Source organism: Agelaius phoeniceus, chromosome 7 (assembly GCF_051311805.1).
Source record: "Agelaius phoeniceus isolate bAgePho1 chromosome 7, bAgePho1.hap1, whole genome shotgun sequence".
NCBI lineage: Eukaryota > Metazoa > Chordata > Aves > Passeriformes > Icteridae > Agelaius > Agelaius phoeniceus.
The window spans coordinates 49511414-49537393 of NC_135271.1; the positions used below are offsets into that span (position 1 = coordinate 49511414).

Genomic DNA, 25980 nt, shown 5'->3' on the forward strand with positions numbered 1-25980 from the left:
CTAATAGATAGAGATGGAGTTCAAAATAGAAGAATCACAAATGCAATGTGACATTATCAAGGTGGGGACAGCAGGTCACAGGTCATTTACAGCTGCTGGCAGAGAATATTTCCAAAAAGGACCTGGATGAGAACATGACCAAGTAATGATGACTGGAATTGACGTGGCTGAGCTTAAATGAGACCCCTCCTGCAGCAGATGTGCCCAGGTCTCCTGACCTGTGAGGTTCTCCTGGTCCTGGTCCACGCGCTTCCGCTCCATCTCCACCACCCTCCTCTGGATGCCCCTGTAGCTGATGTCACTGAAGTCCTGCATGTTCTTCTTCACGCGCTCCGTGATGGGGTCGGTCACCACGGGCGTGAAGCTCCCCTTGCTCTTCTCAAAGTCCTCGTGGTACTTCACCTGCAATTCCAAAGGATTGTGATTCCTGCTTCCCTCGGGGGCATTGCCAGCTCCTGAGCTTTGCCCTTCCCAATCCGAATCCCAGACTTGCTTTAGCATCAACGATTCAGTACCCAAAGCTGGTAGGACACGTCGTCCTTGCTACCAGGCAGGGTTAGTTTTATACTGAACTCCTTTTCTATTGAACTTTATATTGAACTCCTTTCCTACTGAACCCCCAGGGGAAGGCCGCCTCTGGCAGAGCTCTTACAGTGGAGATGTGCTTCTGGGTCTCCCGCACGCGCCGCATCTCCGGCGTGTCCAGGACGTAGGCGGCTTTTCCTTGGACTTGCTTGCGGAAACTGTCAGAGTAAAGAACCTGCCAGGGGAGGAGAAGCACAGGAGTCACCCCTGGAGTCACCTCTGGAGCACCAGGCTGCCAAAGAAGGGCCAGTCCCAGATTTTTATACAATTTTTTTATAAGTGACTCTTACTGAAGAACCATAATTTTATATGTCACGGGGTACTACGGCAGTAATGTGAAATTTAACTGCTTAAAAACTCCCCAAGAGAACCCAATTCATCACAGAAATACTTGATTGCACCAGGAAGTTTTGAAGAATCCCACATCCTTCCAAGCCTCTCCTGTCTGAGCGAGGGTTTCAGGGATGAAAAGTCCCTCTCCTGTGTTGCACCCACCGAGCTGATGTTCTCCTGGTTGCGTTTGGCTCTCTCCATCTCCGGGGTCAGCGGGGTCGGAGTTCCCTTGGCCAAGTGCTCCTTGTACAGCACCTGCAGGGCACAAACACAGCTCAGGCTGGGAGAATTCCAGCTTTTCCAGGGACTGGGGTTAATGTTCAAGCAAACTCAGCCCTGCAGAGTGGAAAAGATCTCGGGAAACAAAGCAGCTGAAACGTTATTGGCAAAAGGTAAAAAAAAATAATTTAAAACATCAAAGGGAAAATAGGCAAAAATAAGGAAAACTGGGGAAATAAGGCTGAATTAGGTGGAGTTTGGCTGAGGATGGTTATTTTTGACACAAGGCGCTTGCGGTGCTCTCAGTACCGAGCTGATTTGTTCTTGGTTCCGCTTGACTCTCTCCATCTCCGGAGTGACCGGGCTGGGAGTGGCCTTCCCTAAACCTTCCCTGTATGCAACCTACAGACCACAGAGGAACTCAGTCACAGGGCAGAACTACACACCACACCTGGGTGTTACTGGGTTTGCACTCAACACCAGCCGTTAGGAGAAAAAAAAATGTTAAAAAAATAATAATAATTAGGGAAAAATCGTATTAACAAGTTAAATGACAAAAAAAAATCCTTTCAAATTAGGAAAGGGTGGGGGGAAAAAGTCAGGAAAAATCGTATTAACAAGTTAAATGACAAAAAGGATCCTTTAGAATTCCAGTACTTAAGAGGTGACTTTTGAAAGAGAAGATTAGAGGGTTAAATAAAACCAGGCAGAGTGAGGTTATTCAGAAGAGCTCCTGGCCCTCCTCGGGTGTTAAGCACGGCAGGTGCGAGGTCTGGGCAGGGTTTTCCTGCGGGAATACCGAGCTAATCTGCTCCTGGTTGCGTCTGACTCGCTCCATCTCGGGAGTGACGGGCGTGGGGGTCGCCTGCCCCACGTTCTCTTTGTACAACACCTGCGGGACAAACACGAGCCGGGCTCTCAAACAGCCCCGAAACACCGCGGCTCAACACAAATTATTGCTTTGTTTCAAAACCTCAAACGTTTAGTGAGGAACAAGGAGGGGAAAAGTGGGATTTGGGGTGAAGGGCTCTATCCAGGTGGCTCCAGAGGCTCAGGAAGTGCCTCTGGCTCTAAAAAGCTGTGTTAGAAATGCTTTATCTGCTTTATTTAATCTGTATTTGAAGCAATTCCTGATCTGTTTAGGAGGGAGGTGGAAGTTTTGTTGCCACACTGCCCCAATAATGATGTCAGGAATGGGTGGTTTTGCCTGAAGTCAAATCCACCTGAAAATCCAATGGAAGGTGAAGCACTGAACACAGAGAGAAGCCTGAATATCCCTGGAAAACCTGGGCTAGTGAGAGGTAGGGGAATGAATGAGCTCTGTGTCCCTTCCAACCCAAACATTCCCTGATCCCCACCAAGGGATCTGAGCTCCTGAGATGGTCTGGATAGAACCCACAAATTCACAAACCAAGTTGTAAAAAAGGCCTAAAACTCTGGATCACACCGTTAACACCAAAGTAATTTGGGTTTAGAAAGAGCAATTAATGCGCAGGAAAAAAAGAAATCCATCTCTTTTTAAATTAAAACCAGCTCTGAGTGGGAGTTAGGCTGTTACTTGATTAAGTTGAAGCACAGAGGAAAGCAGGAATTTCTGGGAAGGTACCGAGCTAATGATCTCTTGATTGCGTTTGACTCTCTCCATCTCGGGGGTGATGGGGGTCGGGGTCACCTTCCCCACATTTTCCTTGTACAAAACCTACAGGATACAAGGGAGTACCCAAACGTCATTGAAAAGGAAAAGAAAAACAACAAAAAAAGCCCAAAAAGCAGAACAAAGAGCTTGGGAGCCGTCCCACCGAGTTAGGGCTAGGGCATGGGGAGGAGTTGGAGCTTTGCCATTAATTAATCTGGGATGCAGGAATGGCGGCAAAGCACAGGGGGAGTAAGAAAGGGTTTAAAAAATTCAATCAGGACAACACCACCCATCCCAAAAAGGGATATATATTTTTTTTTCTATTAAAACCCTGCCTGGGGCAGCGTTCAAGGGAAGCCGGTGCGGTTTGTGTGTGCGCACGGGGCCTCGGGGCAGAGGCGCGTCAGGGGTTAATAAGCACAGGTTGCTGAGGCTCCAGCCGGGTTAAACGCTCCGCTGCGGGTTTTGGGGACTTTTCCTGCCGCAAGTACCGAGCTAATGATCTCCTGGTTGCGTTTGACGCGCTCCATCTCGGGAGTGACGGGCGTGGGGGTGGCTTTCCCTATGTTCTCCTTGTACAACACCTGCGGGATGAGAGAAGCCGGAGAAAGGCACAGTCAGCACCAGCTCTCCCCACGCCTTCCTCGGCCCTCGGATTTAGTCCACAGGTGATTTTAGAGCAGGTCCTGGGCACTGGTTTAGTACTGGAGTAGTTTGGCAGCCTGGCTTGAACGGCTGCTGATAAATGGGGTAAGTACCAAAGAGCACAAAACGCCCCTGGAGGGGCTGAGCATGGCAGAAAACCCAATTAACTGCTAAAAGAAATTAGCAATTAAACCCAATTAAAAGAAATGGCAGCACTGCAGAGAAAAGGAGAGGAGAGGGTTTAGGATTAGAGCAGGACATTAAAATCACTCTGGCCCGAGTTAACATTCCAGCTGGAGAAAGCCACGAGTGAGGAGCGAGCTCTGCTCTGAGCTGCATTGTTTTGGGACAAATCCTTCTCCAAACGGTTAAAAAGGGCTTGGAAAGAGTTAAAAGCTTTCAGCTCTGGGTTTAAAGAGTTAAAGGGGAGTTTTGCTCTTGGCAAAGTACCGAGCTGCAAATCTCCTGGTTGCGTTTGACCCTCTCCATCTCGGGGGTGACAGGAGTGGGGGTCCCTGTCCCCACGCTCTCTTTGTACAACACCTGCACAACAAGAAACCATCCAAAGCCATCAGCACTCATCAAATCCAAATTTTCTTGTGGAATGGGAGCTTTTAAACCCCCACGGCAGCCTCCTGAGAAATCACACCCTCCCTCTTCCATGGTTAAAACAATGCACGAAGAATTTTAGATATAAAAGATATAAAACATAAAAAGGGAAGATGGAACAGGGAACAAAATGGTTAAAAACGTTAAGAATAATGTAAATACTTGTAAATAAATCCGAGCAACGTAAATATTTGTAAATAATTCCATCAGTGAAGAAGTGGGAGGTCAGTAACACAAGTAAGGAAGAGAGGATAGATTATGAGGATGTGTTTGTGGAGATGCGCTTGTGGTGTTCATGAGGATGTGTTTGTGAGGATGTGTTTGTGAGGATGTGTTTGTGGGGATGTGTTTGTGGGGATTGTTTGTGGTGTTTGTGGGATTATTTATGAGGATGTGTTTGTGGGGATGTGTTTGTGGTGTTTGTGATGTTTGTGGGGATGTGTTTGTGGAGTTTGTGGGGATGTGTTTGTGGTGTTTGTGGGGATGTGTTTGTGGTCTTTGTAGGGATGTGTTTATGAGGATATGTTTGTGAGGATGTATTTGTGAGGGTGTGTTTGTGAGGATGTGTTTGTGGTGTTTGTGGGAATGTGTTTGTAGGGATGTATTTGTGGAGTTTGTGAGGATGTGTTTATTAGGATGTGTTTGTGGTATTTGTGGGGATATTTGTGAGGATGTGTTTGTGGGGATGTGTTTGTGGTGTTTGTAGGGATGTGTTTGTGAGGATTGTTTATGGTGTGAGGATGTTTGCAGGGATGTGTTTGTGAGGATTATTTGTGGTGTTTGCAGGGATGTGTTTGTCGGGATGTGTTTGTGAGGATGCGTTTGAGGGATGTGTTTGTGAGGATGTTTGTGGGGATGTGTTTGAGGGATGTGTTTGTGGGGATGTGTTTGTAGTGATGTGTTTGTGAGGATGTTTGCAGGGATGTGTTTGTGGGGATGTGTTTGAGGGATGTGTTTGCGGGGATGTGTTTGCGGGGATGTGTTTGTGAGGATTGTTAGTGGTGTTTGTGAGGATGTTTGTGGGGATGTGTTTGTGGGGATGTGTTTGCGGGGATGTGTTTGTGAGGATGTGTTTGTGAGGATTGTTTATGGTGTTTGTGGGGATGTGTTTGAGGGATGTGTTTGTGAGGACGTTTGCAGGGATGTGTTTGAGGGATGTGTTTGTGGGGATGTGTTTGCGGGGATGTGTTTGAGGGATGTGTTTGTGAGGATGTTTGCAGGGATGTGTTTGTGAGGATGTGTTTGAGGGATGTGTTTGTGGGGATGTGTTTGCGGGGATGTGTCTGTGGGGAAGTGTTTGCGGGGATGTGTTTGTGAGGATTGTTAGTGGTGTTTGTGAGGATGTTTGTGGGGATGTGTTTGAGGGATGTGTTTGAGGGATGTGTTTGTGAGGATGTTTGTGGGGATGTGTTTGAGGGATGTGTTTGCGGGGATGTGTTTGTGAGTTGATGAAGCAGGAGGAGGAGAGGAACTGTGTGTTTTAAGGGAGGTTAAGGAGCACAGTCAGAGGGAGCACTCCTGCTGCCCACGGTACCGAGCTGAGCTGCTCCTGGTTGCGCCTGACCCGCTCCAGCTCGGGGGTGACCGGGATGGGGGTGCCCGTGCCCAGCTCCTCCCGGTACAGAACCTGCGGGAAAACCGGGACAGAAATCCGGGATGGGAGGGAGGAAAGCTGGAATCCTGCTCCAAACAGCAGCGCTGCTCACGCCTGGACACAAAACCGGGCAGGAAAAGCTGTGAAAGCACCAAACAATCCCCAATAAAGCAGCTCTGGATCCTCTCCCAGCCCAGCACATCCCACCCAGGCACGGTTTAGTTCTCCAGGGTAAAATCAGGAAAATCGGGAAAATTCACTCCACGGAACAAAACTGAACGGGGATTACATAAGGAAAAGAGGGTGGGTTTTTAAGAGTTAAAAAAAAATTTAAAAGTGTTGGCACTAACTAAGGAAAGGGGGTGAGGTTTTATGAGTTAAAAAAAGGAATTGTGGGGAATAAATTAGGAAAACATGGTGGGTTTTTAGAGTTAAAAAAAAAGAATTGTCGGAATGAAATAAGGAAAGAGGGTTGGTTTTTATGAGTTCAAAAAACCCAGGATGGTTGGGGCTAAATAAAGGAAACAGCGTGGGTTTAAGAGTTTAAAAAAAAGAGGATTCTTGAGACTAAATAAGGAAAACAGGGTGGGTTTTTAAGAGTTAAAAAAGAAGGGATTGTTTGGGCTAAATAAGGAAAGAGGGTGGGTTTTTAAGAGTTAAAAAAAAAAGATTCTTGAGACTAAATTAGGAAAACAGGGTGGATTTTTACTTAAAAAAACAGGATTGTTGGGGCTAAATAAGGAAAATAGGGTGGATTTTAAGAGTTAAAAAAAGGGGGTTGTTTGGATTAATAAAGGAAATAGGGTGACTATTTTAGCATTAAAAAAGGGATTTCTGAGACTAATTAAGCAAAACGTTGTGGGTTTTTAAGACATAAAAAAATAGGCAATCACACTCCAAAAGGTGGGATTCAATTACTAAAATTATGTAATTAAAAATCAAGGGAATAAGAACAATGTAAGTAATAATTATAAAGGAAAAAAAATTTCTGAGAGGGACCAGGATATTATTTTTTGGGTAAGTCAATTATAAGCAAACAAAAATATTGCTTTGTTGGTTAAAAAGCCTTTTAAAATCGATTAAAGGGGATTGGTTTTTTGGCTTTTGTAATTCCAATCTACCGAGCTAATGTGTTCTTGATTGCGTTTGACCCTCTCAATCTCGGGGGTGACAGGGGTGGGGGTTCCTGTCCCCAGCTCCTCCTTGTACAACACCTGTGGGATGAGGGGCAAAAAACAGAATCAAAGCAGCACCAATACCACCCAGGGCATCAGAGAGGGGCTGCTGACACAGCCTGGGGGGAAAATCCCTTGGGATAAAAAACTCATTTAAACCCTGCTAGGACTGAGGCTGAAGGATGGTGGACTTGGGTGGGATATTGGGGAAAAATATATTTTTATATATAAATAATATTCTATATAATATAAATAATTATATATCATCTATAAAATGCATATAAATCAGCTAATATAGAATGCTATAATTTATGTAGTAAAAAATCTATTATGTAATACATACATATAATTTCTAGTGCTCTCCTGGTTTTAGTGGCCCTTCCCTCACCTTTCCACACATTCCAACCCTCCAGAACACTTCAAATGTATCCCTGCCGTATTTGCTAAAGGAAAAGGCACCAAACCCAAAGGAAAAGGCTCAAACCCAAAGGAAAAGGCACCAAACCCAAAGGAAAAGGCACCAAACCCAAAGGAAAAGGCTCAATCCCAAAGCAGGGCAATGCAGGCACCAATCCCAGCTGATTTCCCATCCCACACCCATCACAGCAGGCTCCAGGATCACAGATTTGGGTCAGGCAAGGAATAGTTTGGGCTTTATACATGGCAAAACCAGGGGAAATCAAAAATAATCAAGGATTGAAGTGATTAATGAAAGGAAAAGCAGATCACAAAAAATATGCCAGGAAAAAGATGGGAAGAAGGGATCCAAACTCATTAGTGATGGATCTAATCAAAATAAATCAGGGATTACCAAGGGAAAAATGGCAGAACACAAGGAAGGGGATCTTCTGGTGTCAATCAATTATTTTGGGGTTAAGATTTTTTTTAAACTGATTAAGAGGGATATTTTTTGGCTTTTGGAACTCCAATCTACCGAGCTAATGTGTTCTTGATTGCGTTTGACCCTCTCAATCTCGGGGGTGACAGGGGTGGGGGTTCCTCTCCCCAGCTCCTCCTTGTACAACACCTGTGGGATGAGGGGCAAAAAACAGAATCAAAGCAGCACCAAAACCACCCCGAGCACCAGAGAGGGGCTGCTGACACAGCCTGGGGGGAAAATCCCTTGGGATAAAAAACTCATTTAAACCCTGCTAGGACTGAGGCTGAAGGAGGGTGGACTTGGGTGGGATATTGGGGAAAAATATATTTATATATAACTAATATTCTATATAATATATTATAAATAATTCTATATAATATATAAAATGCATATTAATAAATTAATATAGAATTTTATATTTTAAACATTTAAAAATATATTTTGTATTACACACATATAATTTCTAGCTCTCTCCCAGTTTTAGTGGCCCTTCCCTCACCTTTCCACACATTCCAACCCCCCCAGAACACTTCCAATGTATCCCTGCCGTATTTGCTAAAGGAAAAGGCACCAAACCCAAAGGCAAATTCACCAAACCCAAGGGAAAAGGCTCAAACCCAAAGGAAAAGGCTCCAAACCCAAAGGAAAAGACTCAAACCCAAAGGAACAGCACCAATCCCAAAGGAAAAGGCTCAATCCCAAGGCAGGAGCAATGCAGGCACCAATCCCAGCTGATTTCCCATCCCACACCCATCACAGCCACAGATTTGGGTCACACAAGGAATAGTTTGGGTTTTATACATGGGAAACCAGGGGAAATCAAAAATAATCAAGGATTGAAGTGATTAATGAAAGGAAAAGCAGATCACAAAAAATATGGCAGGAGAAAGATGGGAAGAAGGGATCCAAACTCATTAGTGATGGATCTAATCAAAATAAATCGGGGATTACAGAGGAATAAATGGCAGAACACAAGGGATGGGATGCTCTTGTGTCAATCAATTATTTTGGGGTTAAGATTTTTTTAAAATCGATTAAGAGGGATGTTTTTTGGCTTTTGGAACTCAAATCTACTGAGCTAATGTGTTCTTGATTGCGTTTGACCCTCTCAATCTCGGGGGTGACAGGGGTGGGGGTTCCTGTCCCCAGCTCCTCCTTGTACAACACCTGTGGGATGAGGGGCAAAAAACAGAATCAAAGCAGCACCAAAACCACCCCGAGCACCAGAGAGGGGCTGCTGACACAGCCTGGGGGGAAAAATCCCTTGGGATAAAAAACTCATTTAAACCCTGCTAGGACTGAGGCTGAAGGAGGGTGGATTTGGGTGGGATATTGGGGAAAAAATATATTTATATATAAATAATATTCTATGTAATATATTATAAAAATTCTATATGATATATAAAATGCATATTAATCAACTAATATAGAATGCTATAATTTATATATTAAAAATCTATCATGTATTACATACATATTATTTCTAGTGCTCTACTTGTTTTACTTCCCTCACCTTTCCACATATTCCAACACCCCCAGAACACTTCCAGTGCATCCCTGCCACATTTGCTAAAGGAAAAGGCACCAAACCCAAAGGCAAATTCACCAAACCCAAGGGAAAAGGCTCAAACCCAAAGGAAAAGCACCAATCCTAAAGGAAAAGGCTCCAAACCCAAAGGAAAATTCACCAAACCCAAAGGAAAAGGCTCAAACCCAAAGGAACAGCACCAATCCCAAAGGAAAAGGCTCAATCCCAAGGCAGGAGGATGCAGGCACCAATCCCAGCTGATTTCCCATCCCACACCCATCACAGCCACAGATTTGGGTCACACAAGGAATAGTTTGGGTTTTATACATGGCAAAATCAGGGGGAATCAAAAATAATCAAGGATTGAAGTGATTAATGAAAGGAAAAGCAGATCACAAAAAATATGGCAGGAGAAAGATGGGAAGAAGGGATCCAAACTCATTAGTGATGGATCTAATCAACATAAGTCAGGGATTGCTGAGGGAAAAATGGCAGAACACAAGGGATGCGATGCTCTTGTGCCAATCAATTATTTTGGGGTTAAGATTTTTTTAAAATCGATTAAGAGGGATATTTTTTTGGCTTTTGGAACTCAAATCTACCGAGCTAATGTGTTCTTGATTGCGTTTGACCCTCTCAATCTCGGGGGTGACAGGGGTGGGGGTTCCTGTCCCCAGCTCCTCCTTGTACAACACCTGTGGGATGAGGGGCAAAAAACAGAATCAAAGCAGCACCAAAACCACCCAGAGCACCAGAGAGGGGCTGCTGACACAGCCTGGGGGGAAAAATCCCTTGGGATAAAAAACTCATTTAAACCCTGCTAGGACTGAGGCTGAAGGAGGGTGGATTTGGGTGGGATATTGGGGAAAAATATATATATTTACATATAAATAATATTCTATATAATATATTATAAATAATTATATATCATATATAAAATGCATATTAATCAATTAATATATAATGCTATAATTTATATATTAAAAATCTATTATGTATTACATACATATTATTTCTAGTGCTCTACTGGTTTTAGTGGCTCTTCCCTCACCTTTCCACACATTCCAACCCTCCCAGAACACTTCCAATGTATCCCTGCCACATTTGCTAAAGGAAAAGTCTCAAACCCAAAGGAAAAGGCACCAAACCCAAAGGAAAAGGCTCAAACCCAAAGGAACAGCACCAACCCCAAAGGAAAAGGCTCAATCCCAAGGCAGGAGGATGCAGGCACCAATCCCAGCTGATTTCCCATCCCACACCCATCACAGCCACAGATTTGGGTCACACAAGGAATAGTTTGGGCTTTATACATGGGAAACCAGGGGAAATCAAAAATAATCAAGGATTGAAGTGATTAATGAAAGGAAAAGCCGATCACAAAAAATATGGCAGGAGAAAGATGGGAAGAAGGGATCCAAACTCATTAGTGATGGATCTAATCAAAATAAATCAGGAATTACAGAGGAATAAATGGCAGAACACAAGGACGGGGAAGTTCTGGTGTCAATCAATTATTTTGGGGTTAAGTTTTTTTTTAAAATCGATTAAGAGGGATTTTTTTTGGCTTTTGGAACTCAAATCTACCGAGCTAATGTGTTCTTGATTGCGTTTGACCCTCTCAATCTCGGGGGTGACAGGGGTGGGGGTTCCTCTCCCCAGCTCCTCCTTGTACAACACCTGTGGGGCAACAGGGCAGTCAAAAAGAGGTAAAAAGAAAAGAAAAAAATCTGCATTTGACGGAGGGAATTAATGGAATTTTATGCCCACTAAATGTACTAGAAAGCAGGAAAAATTAGGGAGCATAAATCAGTTATTAATTGTGATAAATTCAGCTGGGAATACAAATCCAACTGCCTGGGTAGGCTCCAGCAGAGGAATAAAGTATTATAGGAAAGAGATTCAGCAAATTATTTTTAAAAATAGGTTTAAAAATGCAAAATAGCTTAAAGTTCAGGGGAAAAAATAATGCACATGAAACATTGAGAGTTAAATTATAAGAAAAATATTTTTTAAAAAAAGAATATAAAATATGGTGCTAAAAACATAAGAGCAGAAAGGCAATTTTTTATGAGTTAATTTGAGGAGATTTAAAGTTTGCAGGTGTTAAATAGTTACAGAAATGGAGTTTTTCCCGTAATGATAAAAAGATACCGAGCTAAAATTCTCCTGGTTACGTTTGACCCTCTCCATCTCAGGAGTGACAGGAACTGGGGTGCCAACCCCCAGCCCCTCCTTGTACAACACCTGTGGGCAGCAGGAGTGTGGAAATTAAAACAAAATACAAAATAAAAAAAAAAAATTAAAAAATGGAAGGAAAGGGGAGGACAGGGAGGTCAGGGAAGAGAGAGAGAGAGAGAAGAGAAATAATATTGTGAAACTGCAAAGTGAGGGAAAAAAAGAGTTTTGCTTTGGTCAAAGCTCAGCACAAAACCCTCAAGGAAAAGAACCAGGTGATGATGCTGTCACCTCAGCCAGGGCCAGAGCTGCTGGAATGTTCCAAGGCACCTGGAAATTCCCTGGCAAAGACTTTTCCCTACTCCAGCTCCAGATGTTCTGCCAGGATTGCAGCCAGGCTGAGATGCCTGTCCCTGTCCCAGGATCTCTGCCAGGACTGAACTCCAGGTGGGATTTGGGCAGAGTGACCCCAAGAGGTCACAAATTCAACCAGAACTGCGGAACAAAGTGGTGGCACGGTGCTCTTCCGAGTGGATGTGTCGGGAGGGGGAATTCCAGACAGGAATTCACTCCTGCCGCACTTTTCCCATCTCTACTGGATGTTCCTGGTGTTCCTGCACTGCCATGAGCTGGGAATGCCACCTGAGCTCCTCACAAAGCCCTGGGGACACAGCAGAGCCCCAGCAGGACAGGGACAGGGACAGGGGCAGGGACAGACCCCTCACTGCTTCCAACCCAAAGCATTCCCTGTCCTGTGACTCAGGAAGGGCTGAGAGTCCATTTCCCTTTGGCAGGAGGTGCTGGAAGGGTGGGCTCTGCTCCTGAGGAGCAGTGACACCATTCCCACAGGGAATATGTCCTTGGGAAGCAAAGGAAGGCCCTGCTCCAGGGCTTTAATTCCTGAGGTTAAAATCTTCCATCTGGAGCAACGGCACGAGTTAACTCGAGGGGAAAATGGAAACTTGAGGATCCTGCCAGGGCTTCAGGGGGTTGATAAGGAAGGATTGCTCCCAGCACACCCAAGGACGTGACATGGAGGAGTTACAGGGGCTGGGTGTGGGTTTGGAAGGGGAGCAGGGGTGCAGATCCCTCAGTACCGAGCTGATGTGCTCCTGGTTCCGTCGGACCCGCTCCATCTCCGGCGTCACCGGCGTGGCAGTGCCAGCCCCTAAACCCTCCTTGTACAACACCTGCGAGGGACAACAGCAGTGCCACAAAAACCCCACTCAGCACAGGCCAGACCCACCAGATCCCACTGTTATGGGATTGTGTTTAGAGTTAGGATCACTTGGGGTTCATCGCACGCTCGTTCCAGAGGCAGGGATTAAGGAAGAGGCTGTGGGGGATTATTCTGTGAATGGGTCACTGCAGAGAGGAGATAAAGGCTCGGGGTAAAACAAACGTGGGGAGAAACACCACAACTCCACAGGGATGTTCTGCTGCCCAGTTTAGCTCAGGAAATGCCAGGATTATTTTCAGGCAGGTTTGTTCTTAGAAGAAAAGCGCGTGAAGGTGTAAATCCCCCGAAAGCACAAACAGTGGAAGATCAATGAGTTAAAACCCAGCCAGGACTACGCCCCCGAGGAAAAACAAGGTTAGGGTGTTAGGAGCACAGGATTATAACAAGAGCCCGTTGTTATAAGTCCTGCAGGGTGGAAATACCGAGCTAATCTGCTCCTGGTTGCGTTTGACCCGCTCCATTTCTGGGGTCACGGGCGTGGGGGTGCCTGTGCCCAGCTCCTCCTTGTACAACACCTGTGGGACACAAGCAGGGTCAGAGCAGCCCTGGGACACCTCTGACCTGCTCACTGCCGTTGCAATCTGGGATTGTACACAAGGGAAAACACAATTCACACCCCTCAGGATCTTCCTCAGCACCAGCTCAGAGTAATTTCCCTTCAATTCTTCATTTAAAGGACACAAATTCAAATATTCTGCTGACCCCGCCCTGAGAGGGATATTTTACTTCTCATCTTAGTTCAGGAAATATGATAGAATTACTTTTTAGGCAGTCAGCATTTCTTTATAGGATTAATAAATAGCTTAACCTTTTCTGGAATTGTTCAGTGTACAAAGACTTCATTGTGGGTTTTATTAATTTTCACATCTGTTTGTTTGCACCACCATTTTACTTTGGGTTAAACCTCTAGGAAACAAAAACAACTGAGTGCCATCACTCATGTTGTGAGGTTTAACTTAACCTGTAGTTATTTGATTTTTAAAAATGGTATTTTTCATGAAATGAGGTGTTTCTGGAATAACCCCAACCATGTGGGAATACCTGACAAGTCTATTGCTACATTTTGACTCACAGCTCCTCTTGCAAGTAGGAAAATCCTTGTACCAAAACAAAACTTGCACCAAAACAAACTAACAAAAAAAAATTCACTCCTTGGTGTCATTGAAACAAAAAAAATCAATTACAGCGAAGGAAAATAACTTGTGGTGAAGGTTAGAAAAAATGAGGAATCATTTGGAAAAACAACTCAGTTGTCCATAAGTGAGCTGTGAAATTTACACTTGACTGGATATGGGAAGATTTTGTTTTCCCTTGTAATTATAAGGGAATATATATATTATATATCTGTCACACAAAAAGGCTTCAGATGGGTTTTTCCCTCAAAGTTCTGTGATCCTGCTCCCTTTTTTCCCAGTCAAGCTTCAACATATAACCTGGGTCATTTTTTTTCCTAGCTCTGTGTTCAGAAAAGGCCACGGAAGAAACACAGGCAGCGACTGATGGGGATAATTCCTGTAAAACTCAGGTATTTCAATTTCCTGCTGCTGGCCACGGGGATTTGGGAGAGCTGGAGCTTTCTCAAGAGGAAAAGGCCCTGGAGAGGGCAGAGAGCAGGGAATTCCTGGGCTGATGTGCAAGGAACAGGGAATTCCAGGGAACAGGGACATTCCCGAGATGATGGGCAGGGGACAGGGACATTCCAGGGAACAGGGACATTCCCAAGATGATGGGCAGGGGACAGGGACATTCCAGGAACAGGGACATTCCTGAGCTGATGTGCTGGGGACAGGGACATTCCAGGGACAGGGACATTCCAGGGACAGGGACAGGGACGTTAATTACCGAGCTGATGTGCTTCTGGGTCTCCTTGACGCGCTTCACCTCGGGCAGGTCGGGAATGGGAGTCCCTTTGCCAATGCTCTCCTTGTACTTCACCTGCCAAGGAACAGGAATTAGGGGAGGGAAAAGGATCTACGGGACAGCTTTCAAAGGTTCATAAAGAGATTTATCCTGATCTGTGCCGAGGGGAAGTTTAAAGGTCCTTTCCACCACTTTCCCCTCACCTTCCCAAGGGATCTGTGGCAAGGCTGTTGAGTCACTGGGAATGGCACTGCAAGGGTTTTATAAAACCAGATAAATTCCTTTAAACCTGACACTATTTGGCCTTTCTACCAACCAAAGGAGAATTTGGGATGTGTAAGAATCATCACACAGCGTTTCAGCAGTGACAGTGCCATTGCATTTCTGCTTTGCCAACAACAGAAAAAGCCTTTCACAAGAACATTTTTAACATTTTCAACACATTCTGCATGAACAAACTAGCTGCAGTGTTAGTGCATGACACTAAATGATATCACCATTCAAAAAAAAACATGGAGGAGGTTTAGGAGCTTTGAAATAAAAATAATAGGCAAAATAGAGGGCTGTGACCTTTTCGGTAACATCCAAGTTTGCCAGGACAAAACAAACCAAAAAATTCACCACCAGAAAATTCAGTCTGAGCAGGGTAAAACAGATTTTCCTGGGAGATGGTCCCACCCTGCAACAGGTTGTGGAATCTTCATCCTGTGGGATACTCAAAACTCAACTCATCCTAAAGCTGAGCCACAGCTCAGCTAGATGGAATAGATTATTTCAACACTTCCCTTCCCACCTAAATATTTCTTATTTTCTGTCCAAACTATACCTGAGATGAGATCAAATTTACAGCAAGAGCTTTTGTGGTTTAGAAATGGGTTGTGAGTAAGAAATAGAATGTTAATCATTAGAGAGGTTACTGTTAAAGTAACAAGAATGGGCAAAAACTTCAAGAAAGTCCCCCTTGACTGGTTGGGTTATTGCCAAACCACTGTTAGCAAGATGTAAAGAAAAGAAAAATAGAAAAAAATATTATTTCAAGTTGAATTAGCAGCAGTAGAGTGAGTATTAAAAACCAATCCTTGTGTACCGAGCTGATATTATCCTGGGTTCGTTTAACTCTCTGCATCTCTGGGGTCTTTTCAATTGTGGTTCCAGTTCCAATATCTTCTTTATACAAAATCTTAACATTTAGAATGAAGACAACAAGGTTAAGCATCCAAAACACAACATTCTTGCTCCCAGACATTGAATTTGGACACAATGGAGCAGCTGAAAGCCCAGAGGATCCACTCTGGTCGCTGCCTCTCTGAAGGTGTCCAAAGTGAGCACCATTTGGGGAAAAAAAGAGCTGATTTTTTATATTTAATGCTTTTTAAGTAGGAGATAATTTATACAATAAATCAAAATATCAAATATATTTCAGTAGAATATTCCTGGGCTAGTGGAAGGAGTCCCTGCCCATGGCAGGATGGAAGATGAGCTTTAGGTCCCTTCCACCCATCCCATAATTCCATAATCAAAACATCTGTGGGCTAATTTTTGAATTGAAGATCATTATTTGCTCTTATTTGATTTATACTAATATTTTCCTCTCTGTACTTGGTTAATGGTGCTGGAGGCAAAATGCCACAGGAGACTTGATGGCAACAGGAACTGGGCAGCAACTCAGGCACACAGAGCACAAGGGGCAGCAGGACAGGGAGGGGCTGGCATGGGAGCAGCACAAAGGAAAGGGACAATAATTATATTCATTTCATGAGGGATTGTCTAACTCCATCACAGCTGTGCCTGTGAAAGAGGGCAATCACCCCACAAAAACAGCAGGAAAAACACTTTATAAAACCAGCTAAACCTACTGTAGGAGAAGCACCAAAAAACTGTAATTTTATTAAAGATATTAAACTATATTTTTTGGGCTGAGGAGTGAAGACAGAGGTGGCCATACCGAGCTGAAATTCTTCTGGTTTTCCTTCACCCTCAGGATTTCTGGGGTGTCCTGAACCACTGTGACTTTTCCTTTGCTGTTCTGTAGATCTGACTGATACTGAAGCTGTGAAAATGGAAAATGGGAAATGTTAATTCTATGCTGTACAAATTCCCTCACAGTTTTCTTCAAAAATGAGATAAATGTGGTTTTGGGGGTTTTTTTTACTTATTTCTGGACATACATTGCTAAAGTTCTTCTGATTCTCTCGGACCCTCTGCATTTCTGGTGTGTCAGCCACAGGTACATAGTAGGGCATGCTCTTCTCTGCATCTTCCTTGTATTTTTTCTGATGGAAAACCCCAAATGGATTAAAATAGAAAACACAAAAGCAGCAAGAAACAAACTGGAGTTATTGATTGTTGAGTAGTGCCCATCTTTGTGGAGATGTGAGTTCTTCTCTGCCTGGTAGAAACTGAGATTATGCCTCTGTGCAAGATTTGTTTTAGACAGCAGGTTATTGAGGAGTAGAAAATTAAGAAGAATCTGCTTAAAGAAGAATTAGCTTTGCAAAGCAAGAGAAATTATCATGTCACTTGACACAGCAGTAAAATTAATTTGATTATTGCAGTAGAATTCCAGAGCTCTGGAAAGATTTGTTCTGAAGGTTGTGGGAAGTGGTTATTTGGGTGTTTCATTAGTATTTCCTGGAGTTCCCACATGAGCAGGATTAATGGCTGCACTCAAGATACCTGGCTGGAAAGGTTCTTGACCTGCTGGGCATGAATAATCTCTGGAGTATCAACAACACTGGTGTAGCTGGCTTTCTCCATTTCTGCCAATTGTTTGTATTTGATCTGTCGGGCAAAGCTCACGTTTAGGGGCCTCTGCACAACAGCTCGCTCTGGGTTTACCCAGGAAAATCTGAATTTCCTTCCTGAGGAGCTCAGAGGGTCAGGGTGGCACAGACCTGGCTGGCGATGTCGGTGGCGTTCCTGGCGCGCACGAAATCCGGCGTCTCCAGCGCCAGCTCGGTCAGGCCCTTCCCGCGGATCTCCTGCTCCAGGGCCCGCTTGTACTCCTTCTGCAGGGACACAGGGATGGGGAGGGAAAAGGGCTCAGGTCCACAGACACACTCCAGGAACAGGGCCAGCCCCAGCCAGGAACAGGGCCCATCCCAACCAGGAACAGAGCAAATCCCACAGAGGAATAGTGCCCATCCTAACGAGGAACAGAGCTAATCCCAACCAGGAACAGAGCCAATCCTAACCAGGAACAGAGCCCATCCTAACCAGGAACAGAGCTAATCCCAACCAGGAACAGAGCTAATCCCAACCAGGAACAGAGCCAATCCTAACCAGGAACAGAGCCCATCCCAAAGAGGAATAGTGCCCATCCTAACCAGGAACAGAGCCAATCCCGAAGAGGAATAGTGCCCATCCCAAAGAGGAACAGTGCCCATCCCAAAGAGGAATAGTGCCCATCCTAACCAGGAACAGAGCCCATCCCAACCAGGAACAGAGCCAATCCCAAACCAGGAACAGTGCCCATCCCTACCAGGAACAGAGCCAATCCCAACCAGAAACAGTGCCCATCCCAAACCAGGACTAGCACAAATCCCAAACCAGAAACAGAGCCAATCCCAAACCAGGAACAGTGCCCATCCCAACTAGGAACAGGGCCAGTCCCAACCAGGAACAGTGCCCATCCCAGTCAAGAACATGGCAGGCATCCCAACAGGGCATGGCAGAGGGCTCAGATTCACAGCCACACACCAGGAACAGGGCCAGCCCCAGCCAGGAACAGAGTTCATCCCAACCCAGGAACAGAGCCAATCCCAAACCAGGAATACCACCAATCCCTACCAGGAACAGTGCCCATCCCAAAGAGGAATAGCACAAATCCCAAACCAGAAACAGAGCCAATCCCAAACCAGGAACAGAGCCAATCCCAACCAGAAACAGAGGCAATCCCAACCAGCAATAGTGCCCATCCCAAACCAGGAATAGTGCCAGTCCCAAACCAGGAACAGTGCCAATCCTAAACCAGGAATACCTCTAATATCAACTCATAATCATGCACACAAATTATGTAATTTCAAGCTATTTCAGTTTGTGCTTCATTACTTAAATCTTGGTTTAGTCCCTTGATTCATCAACTAATGAGTCCCTTGAGTGACTGTTGATCCCAGCTCCTGTTTCCCATCTGAATTCCTGACAGTGACTGTGAAACCCAGCAAAGAGCTCCCTTAAAAGTCCACTTTGATCCTTATTCCCTCATCCATGTTCTTTCCTGGCCTCTCAAGAGTTTCCAGGGAATTATGAAGTTCACACCAGCTGAAAGGCAGGAATGGATGGGAGACTGGGAAAGAATTCCTGGCTGGGATGAATTCCCGGAGAAGTTGTGGCTGCCCCTGGATCCCTGGCAGTGTCGCAGGCCAGGCTGGACCCTGGGGCTTGGAGCAGCCAGGGATGGCACAAGGTGTCCCTCCTAGGGCAGCTGGATATTCCATCCACTCAGGCATTTTCCAAGCAGCTCTCCCATACCTCGCTCAGGATTTGAGTGGCATTCTTGGCTCTCAGCATGTCTGGAGTCTCCTCTAAGGCTGTCAGTCCTTTCCCTTTGACCCCTTCCTCCAGATCCTTCCTGTACTCTTTCTGCAGGAGAAGGAGAAGAAAAAACACTGCAAAGCCACCCCAAAGGGAGTTTTACACTCTACCAACTTTGTTGCAAAAAACTTAAAGAAAACGAAAGAAAAAAAGAGTTCCAAAAGCTCCAAAAGAAAAGAAGAAAAAAAAAAAAAGAAATTTGAAAACCAAGAAAGAATATTGTACAGGGTTATGGAAGAAGTAGTCCAACAAAAGATAGGGATTATTGTGGAAGATAAATTGCCAAGGCACACACATATGGACCAGTTAGGCTGAGGGAAGTCAGAGAGGGGCAGCACATGGGAATACGGTTAAGGGACAAGGAAGAAATATCCATGGCAAATTAGCTGACAGCACAAAATGGATGTGAACATGCTCAGTGTGGGTGGGCAGGAGAGTGGGGGAGAAGAAGTGGGAGTGCTGGAGGTGCTGCAGGAGGCAGAGGAAGGAAGCCCAGAGGAGCTGGTACCTCGCTCGCTATTTTGGTGGCGTATTTGACATGCAAGAGGGATGGTGTGACCTCCAGGCCAGTGAGGTTCCTGCCCTTCATGGACTCTTCAAAGTCCTTCTTATATTCTTTCTAATGAGAGCAAGAAGAAGAAGAAGAAGAAGGAAAAAAAAAAAAAAAAAGAAAAAAAAGGCAAAACAGCAAATATTTATTACAATATTTTCATTATGTGCAAAGTTGGGGATGTGTCAAAATCACTGGGTACAGCTAATGCTAAATCCTCTTTCTACTAAAACTTGTGAAGCAGATCGTTGCTTTCTATGGAAATAGGACCTGATCCAGCTTTTATTTTTTATATTTATACTCATTTATCTATGCAGAGAAAGCATTCAAAGGTACCACAAGGACTAATGGCCTTACACAGCTGCTTTGCAGCCTCCACCTGGGCCAGAAGAGGAATAAGCTTCAAATAAACACAAAAAAACTGCTCAAGAAAAGAAAATGACAGGTCAGGGGAGAACCCCTGACAGCAGAGACACACAGGGAATAAAAGAATTTCTCAAAAATGGAGTTTTGAGGTGAAAAAAAAAAAGAATAAGAACACTTTCTGTGTCCTGTGATAATACACAAACACTGTGTTGTATTGTAAAAGCGAAATTAATTTTGTGCCACATTTCTTATTCAAAGACTTATTTAAGCTTCATTTACCAATGAAAAATTACAGATAAACTCATTTTATGACAGGAAAGTGCCATGAATGTTTAATGCAGCATTTAACAACCATCATAAAGAAATAGGAAATTACTATAATTTTCAGTCCATCAGCCTGCACAAGGTGCAAGCAGAATTGCCTGTTAAAACCCTAAGTTTAATATAAAAAAGAAATTTTAAAGCTTTTCAGCCTATCAGTATTGATTTTACCTCGCTCTGCATGAGCTGAGACTCCTTTGCAGTCAGGTATGTGGGAGTTTCAAAGTCCAACATGGGCTTTCCTTTTTCCTTCTCATATTTTTCTCTGTATTTCACCTGAGAAGAAAAGACAGAAAATCACCCTCCTAAATAATCAAAGACCTAATTAACTGAGTAGTATGTGCCTGCTATCAACAGTTCTGGGATAAAAATGAGATGTCTAATGCAGTTTGCCTTCCTGAAATCTGTGATATTGATCAGCAAATGTAAAATTTGGTGTCCAGGAGGTAAAATGCCCTTGGGGAGGATTCCTGCTTCAAGTTCTGTTCTCCACATTTTCAGAGTGCTCAGTGAGGGAATGCTGTGGCCAGGCCAGAGCCTGATCCCAAACTGGAGCAACAAGAACTGACTTAAAAATTAATTACACCTCATTACCAACAGCCTGATTAACAACCCTTTCCTTATGGTCCTTGGCTCTGGGGCCTTTTTGCCTCTCCATGCCTTGAACACCCCTGGCAGTGCCCAAGGCCAGGCTGGAGCAGCCTAGAATGTGGGAAGTATCCCTGTCCAAGGCAGGGGTGGGTGTGATAATCCTAAATGTCCCAAACCCTTCTGGAATTCTGTGCCAAGCACCAGAACAATCAGCTGTGGCCCTTGGTGTTCTTGCAGTAATTCCTCTCTTGCTTTACAGCCAATAAATACTGGGAACAGAGAGGATCAGAGACCAAATCAGACTGTGAATTTGTCTGGAGTGATCCACTGCTTTATTCCAGAGGGGAAAACTCCAGGCATTTTGATACTTTTGGTTAAAGCCATTTTGGATGCAGAGCTCTCCTTTGGATCATGGAATGGATGAAGCAGCTGGAAATCCACTGTCAGAAACAACCCTAATTCCTTCAGTTCCCAGTTTCTGTGATTCCCAGGTCCTTTTTTCTCCAGAAACAAATACCCCTGATAAATGTATTATCCTGTGTAAAAAGATCCATGCACAGCAGAGATGAGCAGCAGGATTGGCTCTGGAATGAAGGAATCACAGGGAGATTTTATCCGTGTATTTTATGTGTTCTGCACTTGGAAATGGGCAGGTTCTGCTCCCTGGATCCTCCCCCAGGGGTGCAGTGCTGGTGGGGCAGAGAGGCACAGGGAATGTCCCAGCCTGGAGGATTCACTGAGAGGATTTTGATGGAATTTGGAGCTCAGTGAGTTGGGATAAGGACAAACACACGTCCAACTTACGTGGCTCTGGAGCTCTGAGGCCTCCCTGAGATGAACCTGTTCAAGATTATCTGGCACCACATGGTAGTGACCCTTACTCTTCTCATATTGCTTCTTGTACTGGTACTGAAGGGAAGGTGTCAAAAATCATCTCAATCAAAAAAAAAAAACCCTCAGCAAATTTACTTCTTAGGTCCAAAGAAAGCAACACTTCAACGGAATATCAGAGAGAAATTAGAAATGCAAGAAGTAAAACAAAACCCAAGAAGTTTAGAATTGATATTGGGGGTTAAAGATGTGAGGGAATAGTTATTTTTTTATGGTCATTTGGATTGCAACAAAGGTTTTGTCCAAACCAGGATTAAAAGAAGAAAAAGAAAGAGGAGGAAACACAGTGGGTAATGAAAAGGCTGTACCAGGCAATAAAGGTTTTGCCTTTTCTCATTATCAATTATTTTGTTAGGCATAACTAGGTGGATTTACAATAGGGGAGTGTTAAACAAACATCCAGTAAAAGTAAAAAAAGTAAAGTAAAAACAAAATCCAGATAAAAACAACAAAAAAATTAAATATAGTAATCAGCAAAGAAAAAAGGAAAAAATAAAAAAAGGTATTTGTTAGTGTGGTGCAATCAGTTAAAAATGGGATCAAGAACCAATCCAGTAAAAATGATCAGAGGATTTAAAAGATGAGCAGTTCTGCAGTCAGTTAAAATGGGATCAAGAGCCAACCCAGTGAAGATGATCAGTGTTTACAACATTAGCAGTGCTACAGGAGATGAGGATTCCCCGTCCCAGGGCACAGGCACGGGGCAGCCGCCGGTTAAGGAGGCACCATTGGGAAGCAGAGGAAGAGATCACTACCAGGTGATGCCCATGGAGGTGCCCCAGGGAGCAGCTGTTACAGGAGGAGTTAGCAGGGAATTCCCAAGGGAATTCCCACCCCGGGAGCTGTGGGATCACCGGGAGCTTACAGCACTGGCGAGCTGGCTCGTGCTCAGCACGTGGTTCATCAGCAGCGACTCCTTCATGTCCGTCACGGGCTTGTGCAGCTTCTTCAGGTCTGCCTTGTACTTCACCTGCAGGGAATAAGGGTCAAACCCATCAGGAGAGGGCCCTGCCGCTCCAGCCTGGCCTGGGGAGGTTCCAACCAAACAAAGGAGGGATTTGGGAAAGCAGGATGGGATCTCCTCCCAGGAAAAGCCAAAGTGAACGTACCTCGCTGGCCATGTTGTGGGCGTCCTTCAGGGTCTTGTAGATTTTGGCCTCCTTCAAATCGTATTTTGGCTTTTTACCCAACTCTTTGGCAAAGTTCTCTTTGTATTTCACCTAAAGAGAGAACAACCAGGTGTCACAGCTGCTCTGCAGGACTCACTCTGCAGAGGGGCCCTGTTTCAGTGGGGCTGGCTGGCAGAAGAAGGAAAGTGCAGGAACTTGAAGGTGTCCACTGGAAAAAGGATTATTTCAAAAATGACCTGACACGGAAAGAATATCTACATTTACCTGACCTTTACAAGATACCACTTGCAATTTGTCATCCAATGCAAAGGTCACACTTCCTCATTGTAAAAATAAAAGAGCCAAGAGAATTGTGTTGCCAAAATTCTGACCCTTGGAGGTGAAGAGTTTTTCACTTGATGGGAACAGTCCATTGATTTAAGATGTTTCACAGAGACAGATATAATAAGAGTAAAATACAAGAAAATTATATATATATTATATAATTATTATATATAATATATAAAGATAATAATGCAAGAGTATATGAAAGTGTGTTAAGAAGAAATTTTTATACACTTCTTGGAGAAATAAGAGCTTTAAAAAACCTCAAGACTTTAGAGCACTGAAGATATCAATACATCAAATATTTTTCTATCTATTGTTATGCACACAGTGTGTTCTGTCTGGATGGAAGGAGGACATTAATCACAAACAGAGCAGTGACACAATTAATTACTAATGAAAAATAATTAATTAGCTTCTACAGGAGTTTTAGTAACACTTCCAAACCACATCAGTTGTAGCCAAGCCAAGCACAGCACTGTGAGCCATCAGAATCCAGCAGATCCATCCTGGAGGCACAGGAATACTGACAGGAATGAGAGTTTTTTAAACCCAAAAGGAGAGTTGCTGGGAGATCAATGCAAAACCAAAAGCAAGCAAGCCAGACAGACAAAATCCCACTAAAAAACTCAACTGGAGACACAAAGTGGACATGATGCTTTACAAAGTTTATGAGAAGAGATGTTCAGGAGAGAAAACAACAGCTAAAGATGATGCCAACCATTCTTTGCTCCCTCACTGTCCCTCCAGCAGCTCATTTTCCCTCAGCACCAAAATTATCTCAGCAAAGAATGTTTGAAAGACCAACAGTGGAAAAAGAATGGAAAGCCAGGATCTCATCACTGGAGTGGAACAAACAGAACTTCTTCTTTTTCTTGTAGATGAGTTTAGAATCCTTGGTTCTCCTGATTTGATCCTTGGTTCTCCTGCAGACACCGTGGTGGACATTCCAACATCCAAACGTGGCAGCAGACTCAGCCAGACATGGAAAAAGCAAAATTCCTTTTTTGCACTTGGAAATACATGTGTAAAACTGAAATGGCACAGACCTGTCTGCTGCCACTCCCAAATGGGCAATCCAGGCTCTGGTTTTCTGTTTTCCAAAGGTTTTGATGTTGAAAAAAGTCTAAGAAACAATAAACCTTCACACCAGTACAGGCTGCGCTCCTCAGTGGGACTGATTCAGCCATTCAGACTGCTCTTCCATTAGGAAATTCCACCCAGTAAAATAATTTCATTAAAGTTTAAATTAAGTTTTAATAGAAGTTTGAAGAGTTAAAATGAAGTTCTGGTGACTATTCACTGAAAATTACCAGCACCATTGTTCAGGTTGGTCATACATACACCTCTACACATGTATTTCCCTGTGGGTTTTTTTTCATTTTTGAACAATAACAGCTCAAACTTTAAGTTTTTAGGTGAAAAAGGTGAGTTTTCACATTGTACAGTGAATGCAGTAAAACCTTCCATAAAACAACCTGGAAACTCCAAAATCATTATGAAGGGCAGAATGACATGTAAAGCTTCACATGGTGCTGCAGAATTGCAAGATCATTATGCCAGCAAGAGACAGATGCACAACAATGGCATTAAATGGCAGTTAGTTAAAATTCTCTTACATGACTACTTAGCATATTTGCTTTCTTAAAGGTTCTCATCCAGGGGGTGTCATAGGAAGCAGCTCCGTGGCCTCTCATGTGTTGTTTGAGGTACTCTGCCTACAACCAGCAGCAAGAAAGCAAGGTCAGACAGGCAAAAAATCCAGAATTCAAACTCAAAGAGGTGAGAAAGAACCAAGAGGGACTGAGGTCCTGGCACAAGATTCTTTTAAAGATACAAAGGAAAAAGAGAGTGGCTGAAAGAAATCATGGATCCGCTCAAAGGATGGAAAATAAGAGTTGGGTAAAGGCTGGCTCTGGTAAAGCCAATACCCCAAAGAGCTAAAAGACAACGGGGCAAACACTTCAGCTTCAGCATTTATGTCACAGCATCACCTTAACAAGGTTTTATATCTCCATTAATAACAGTAGAAAAGTTTAACAAAGAAATACTTTGTACTGGTATTTAATTTTTACTTCCCCACATTCCCTTCCTTTCTTTTCTCCCCCAATTTGGAAATAATCTCAATTATAATCATGACAACACTCTGTAAATAATTTTAAAGTCTCATTTCTCTCACTGCTTTGAGTTTCACCAGGGTTTCATTTTGCCCTTACCTGGCTGGTCAGTTTGGACACCTCCTTGGCCAGCTCAATGTCTGGACGTCCCAGCATGGTCACACCCACACCTGCTGCTCCACGCTTCTTATATTCAATCTAATCAAAGAAATAAATCATTTAGGAGTCAGGAAACCCCCTTTTAATTATTCTGCTGGATTTTGTAATTAAATTAATGCTAAAAGATTATACAGAAGCCTTAAAACCACTCACATTGCTGATTAACTTGGCAGCCTGAGTTGCTTTCTTAATATCTGGTCGATCTGCTATAGGTGTGTAGTGGAGTTTGGATTTGGCATCTTTCTTGTATTCAATCTAATCCATGGAAGAAGACAGAGGAGAGAAAATTAATGAGAAAATTAAATTTATTAATTGGGAATACACCAATTAAGGGCAGAGCAACATTGCTGAGAAAGCTCATGGGTTTGTTTTGGGAATCAATTCACAAGGCATGGATCTGGAAATCTGGTTTTGCAAGTTGGCTACAAGTGAAGAAATAAATATGGGAAATTCTGTCTGTATTTGAAAGAATGAAAAAATTATTAGATGTGATTTCCACCAGATTACTTGAAATCCTAC

The 25980-nt window shown here is 43.7% G+C and overlaps 1 protein-coding gene across 1 annotated transcript in view; it reads right to left on the reverse strand.

The window, feature by feature from the left end:
• The window catches only part of NEB (nebulin), a 99914-nt gene that overhangs the window by 4202 nt on the left and 69732 nt on the right, over positions 1-25980 (reverse strand). The window contains exons 117-144 of the mRNA XM_077181866.1: positions 25615-25716; positions 25402-25500; positions 24805-24903; positions 22841-22951; positions 22597-22701; positions 21645-21749; positions 20421-20525; positions 19521-19631; positions 18950-19060; positions 17374-17487; positions 16648-16752; positions 16425-16529; positions 15567-15659; positions 14462-14554; positions 13042-13134; positions 12477-12569; positions 11356-11448; positions 9807-9899; positions 8751-8843; positions 6743-6835; positions 3869-3961; positions 3265-3357; positions 2744-2836; positions 1937-2029; positions 1447-1539; positions 1081-1173; positions 653-760; positions 219-402 (exon numbers count right to left, since the gene is read on the reverse strand). Coding sequence (XP_077037981.1) covers positions 219-402; positions 653-760; positions 1081-1173; positions 1447-1539; positions 1937-2029; positions 2744-2836; positions 3265-3357; positions 3869-3961; positions 6743-6835; positions 8751-8843; positions 9807-9899; positions 11356-11448; positions 12477-12569; positions 13042-13134; positions 14462-14554; positions 15567-15659; positions 16425-16529; positions 16648-16752; positions 17374-17487; positions 18950-19060; positions 19521-19631; positions 20421-20525; positions 21645-21749; positions 22597-22701; positions 22841-22951; positions 24805-24903; positions 25402-25500; positions 25615-25716 — 2866 coding nt within the window. The remainder of the gene's footprint in view (positions 1-218; positions 403-652; positions 761-1080; positions 1174-1446; positions 1540-1936; positions 2030-2743; positions 2837-3264; positions 3358-3868; positions 3962-6742; positions 6836-8750; positions 8844-9806; positions 9900-11355; positions 11449-12476; positions 12570-13041; positions 13135-14461; positions 14555-15566; positions 15660-16424; positions 16530-16647; positions 16753-17373; positions 17488-18949; positions 19061-19520; positions 19632-20420; positions 20526-21644; positions 21750-22596; positions 22702-22840; positions 22952-24804; positions 24904-25401; positions 25501-25614; positions 25717-25980) is intronic.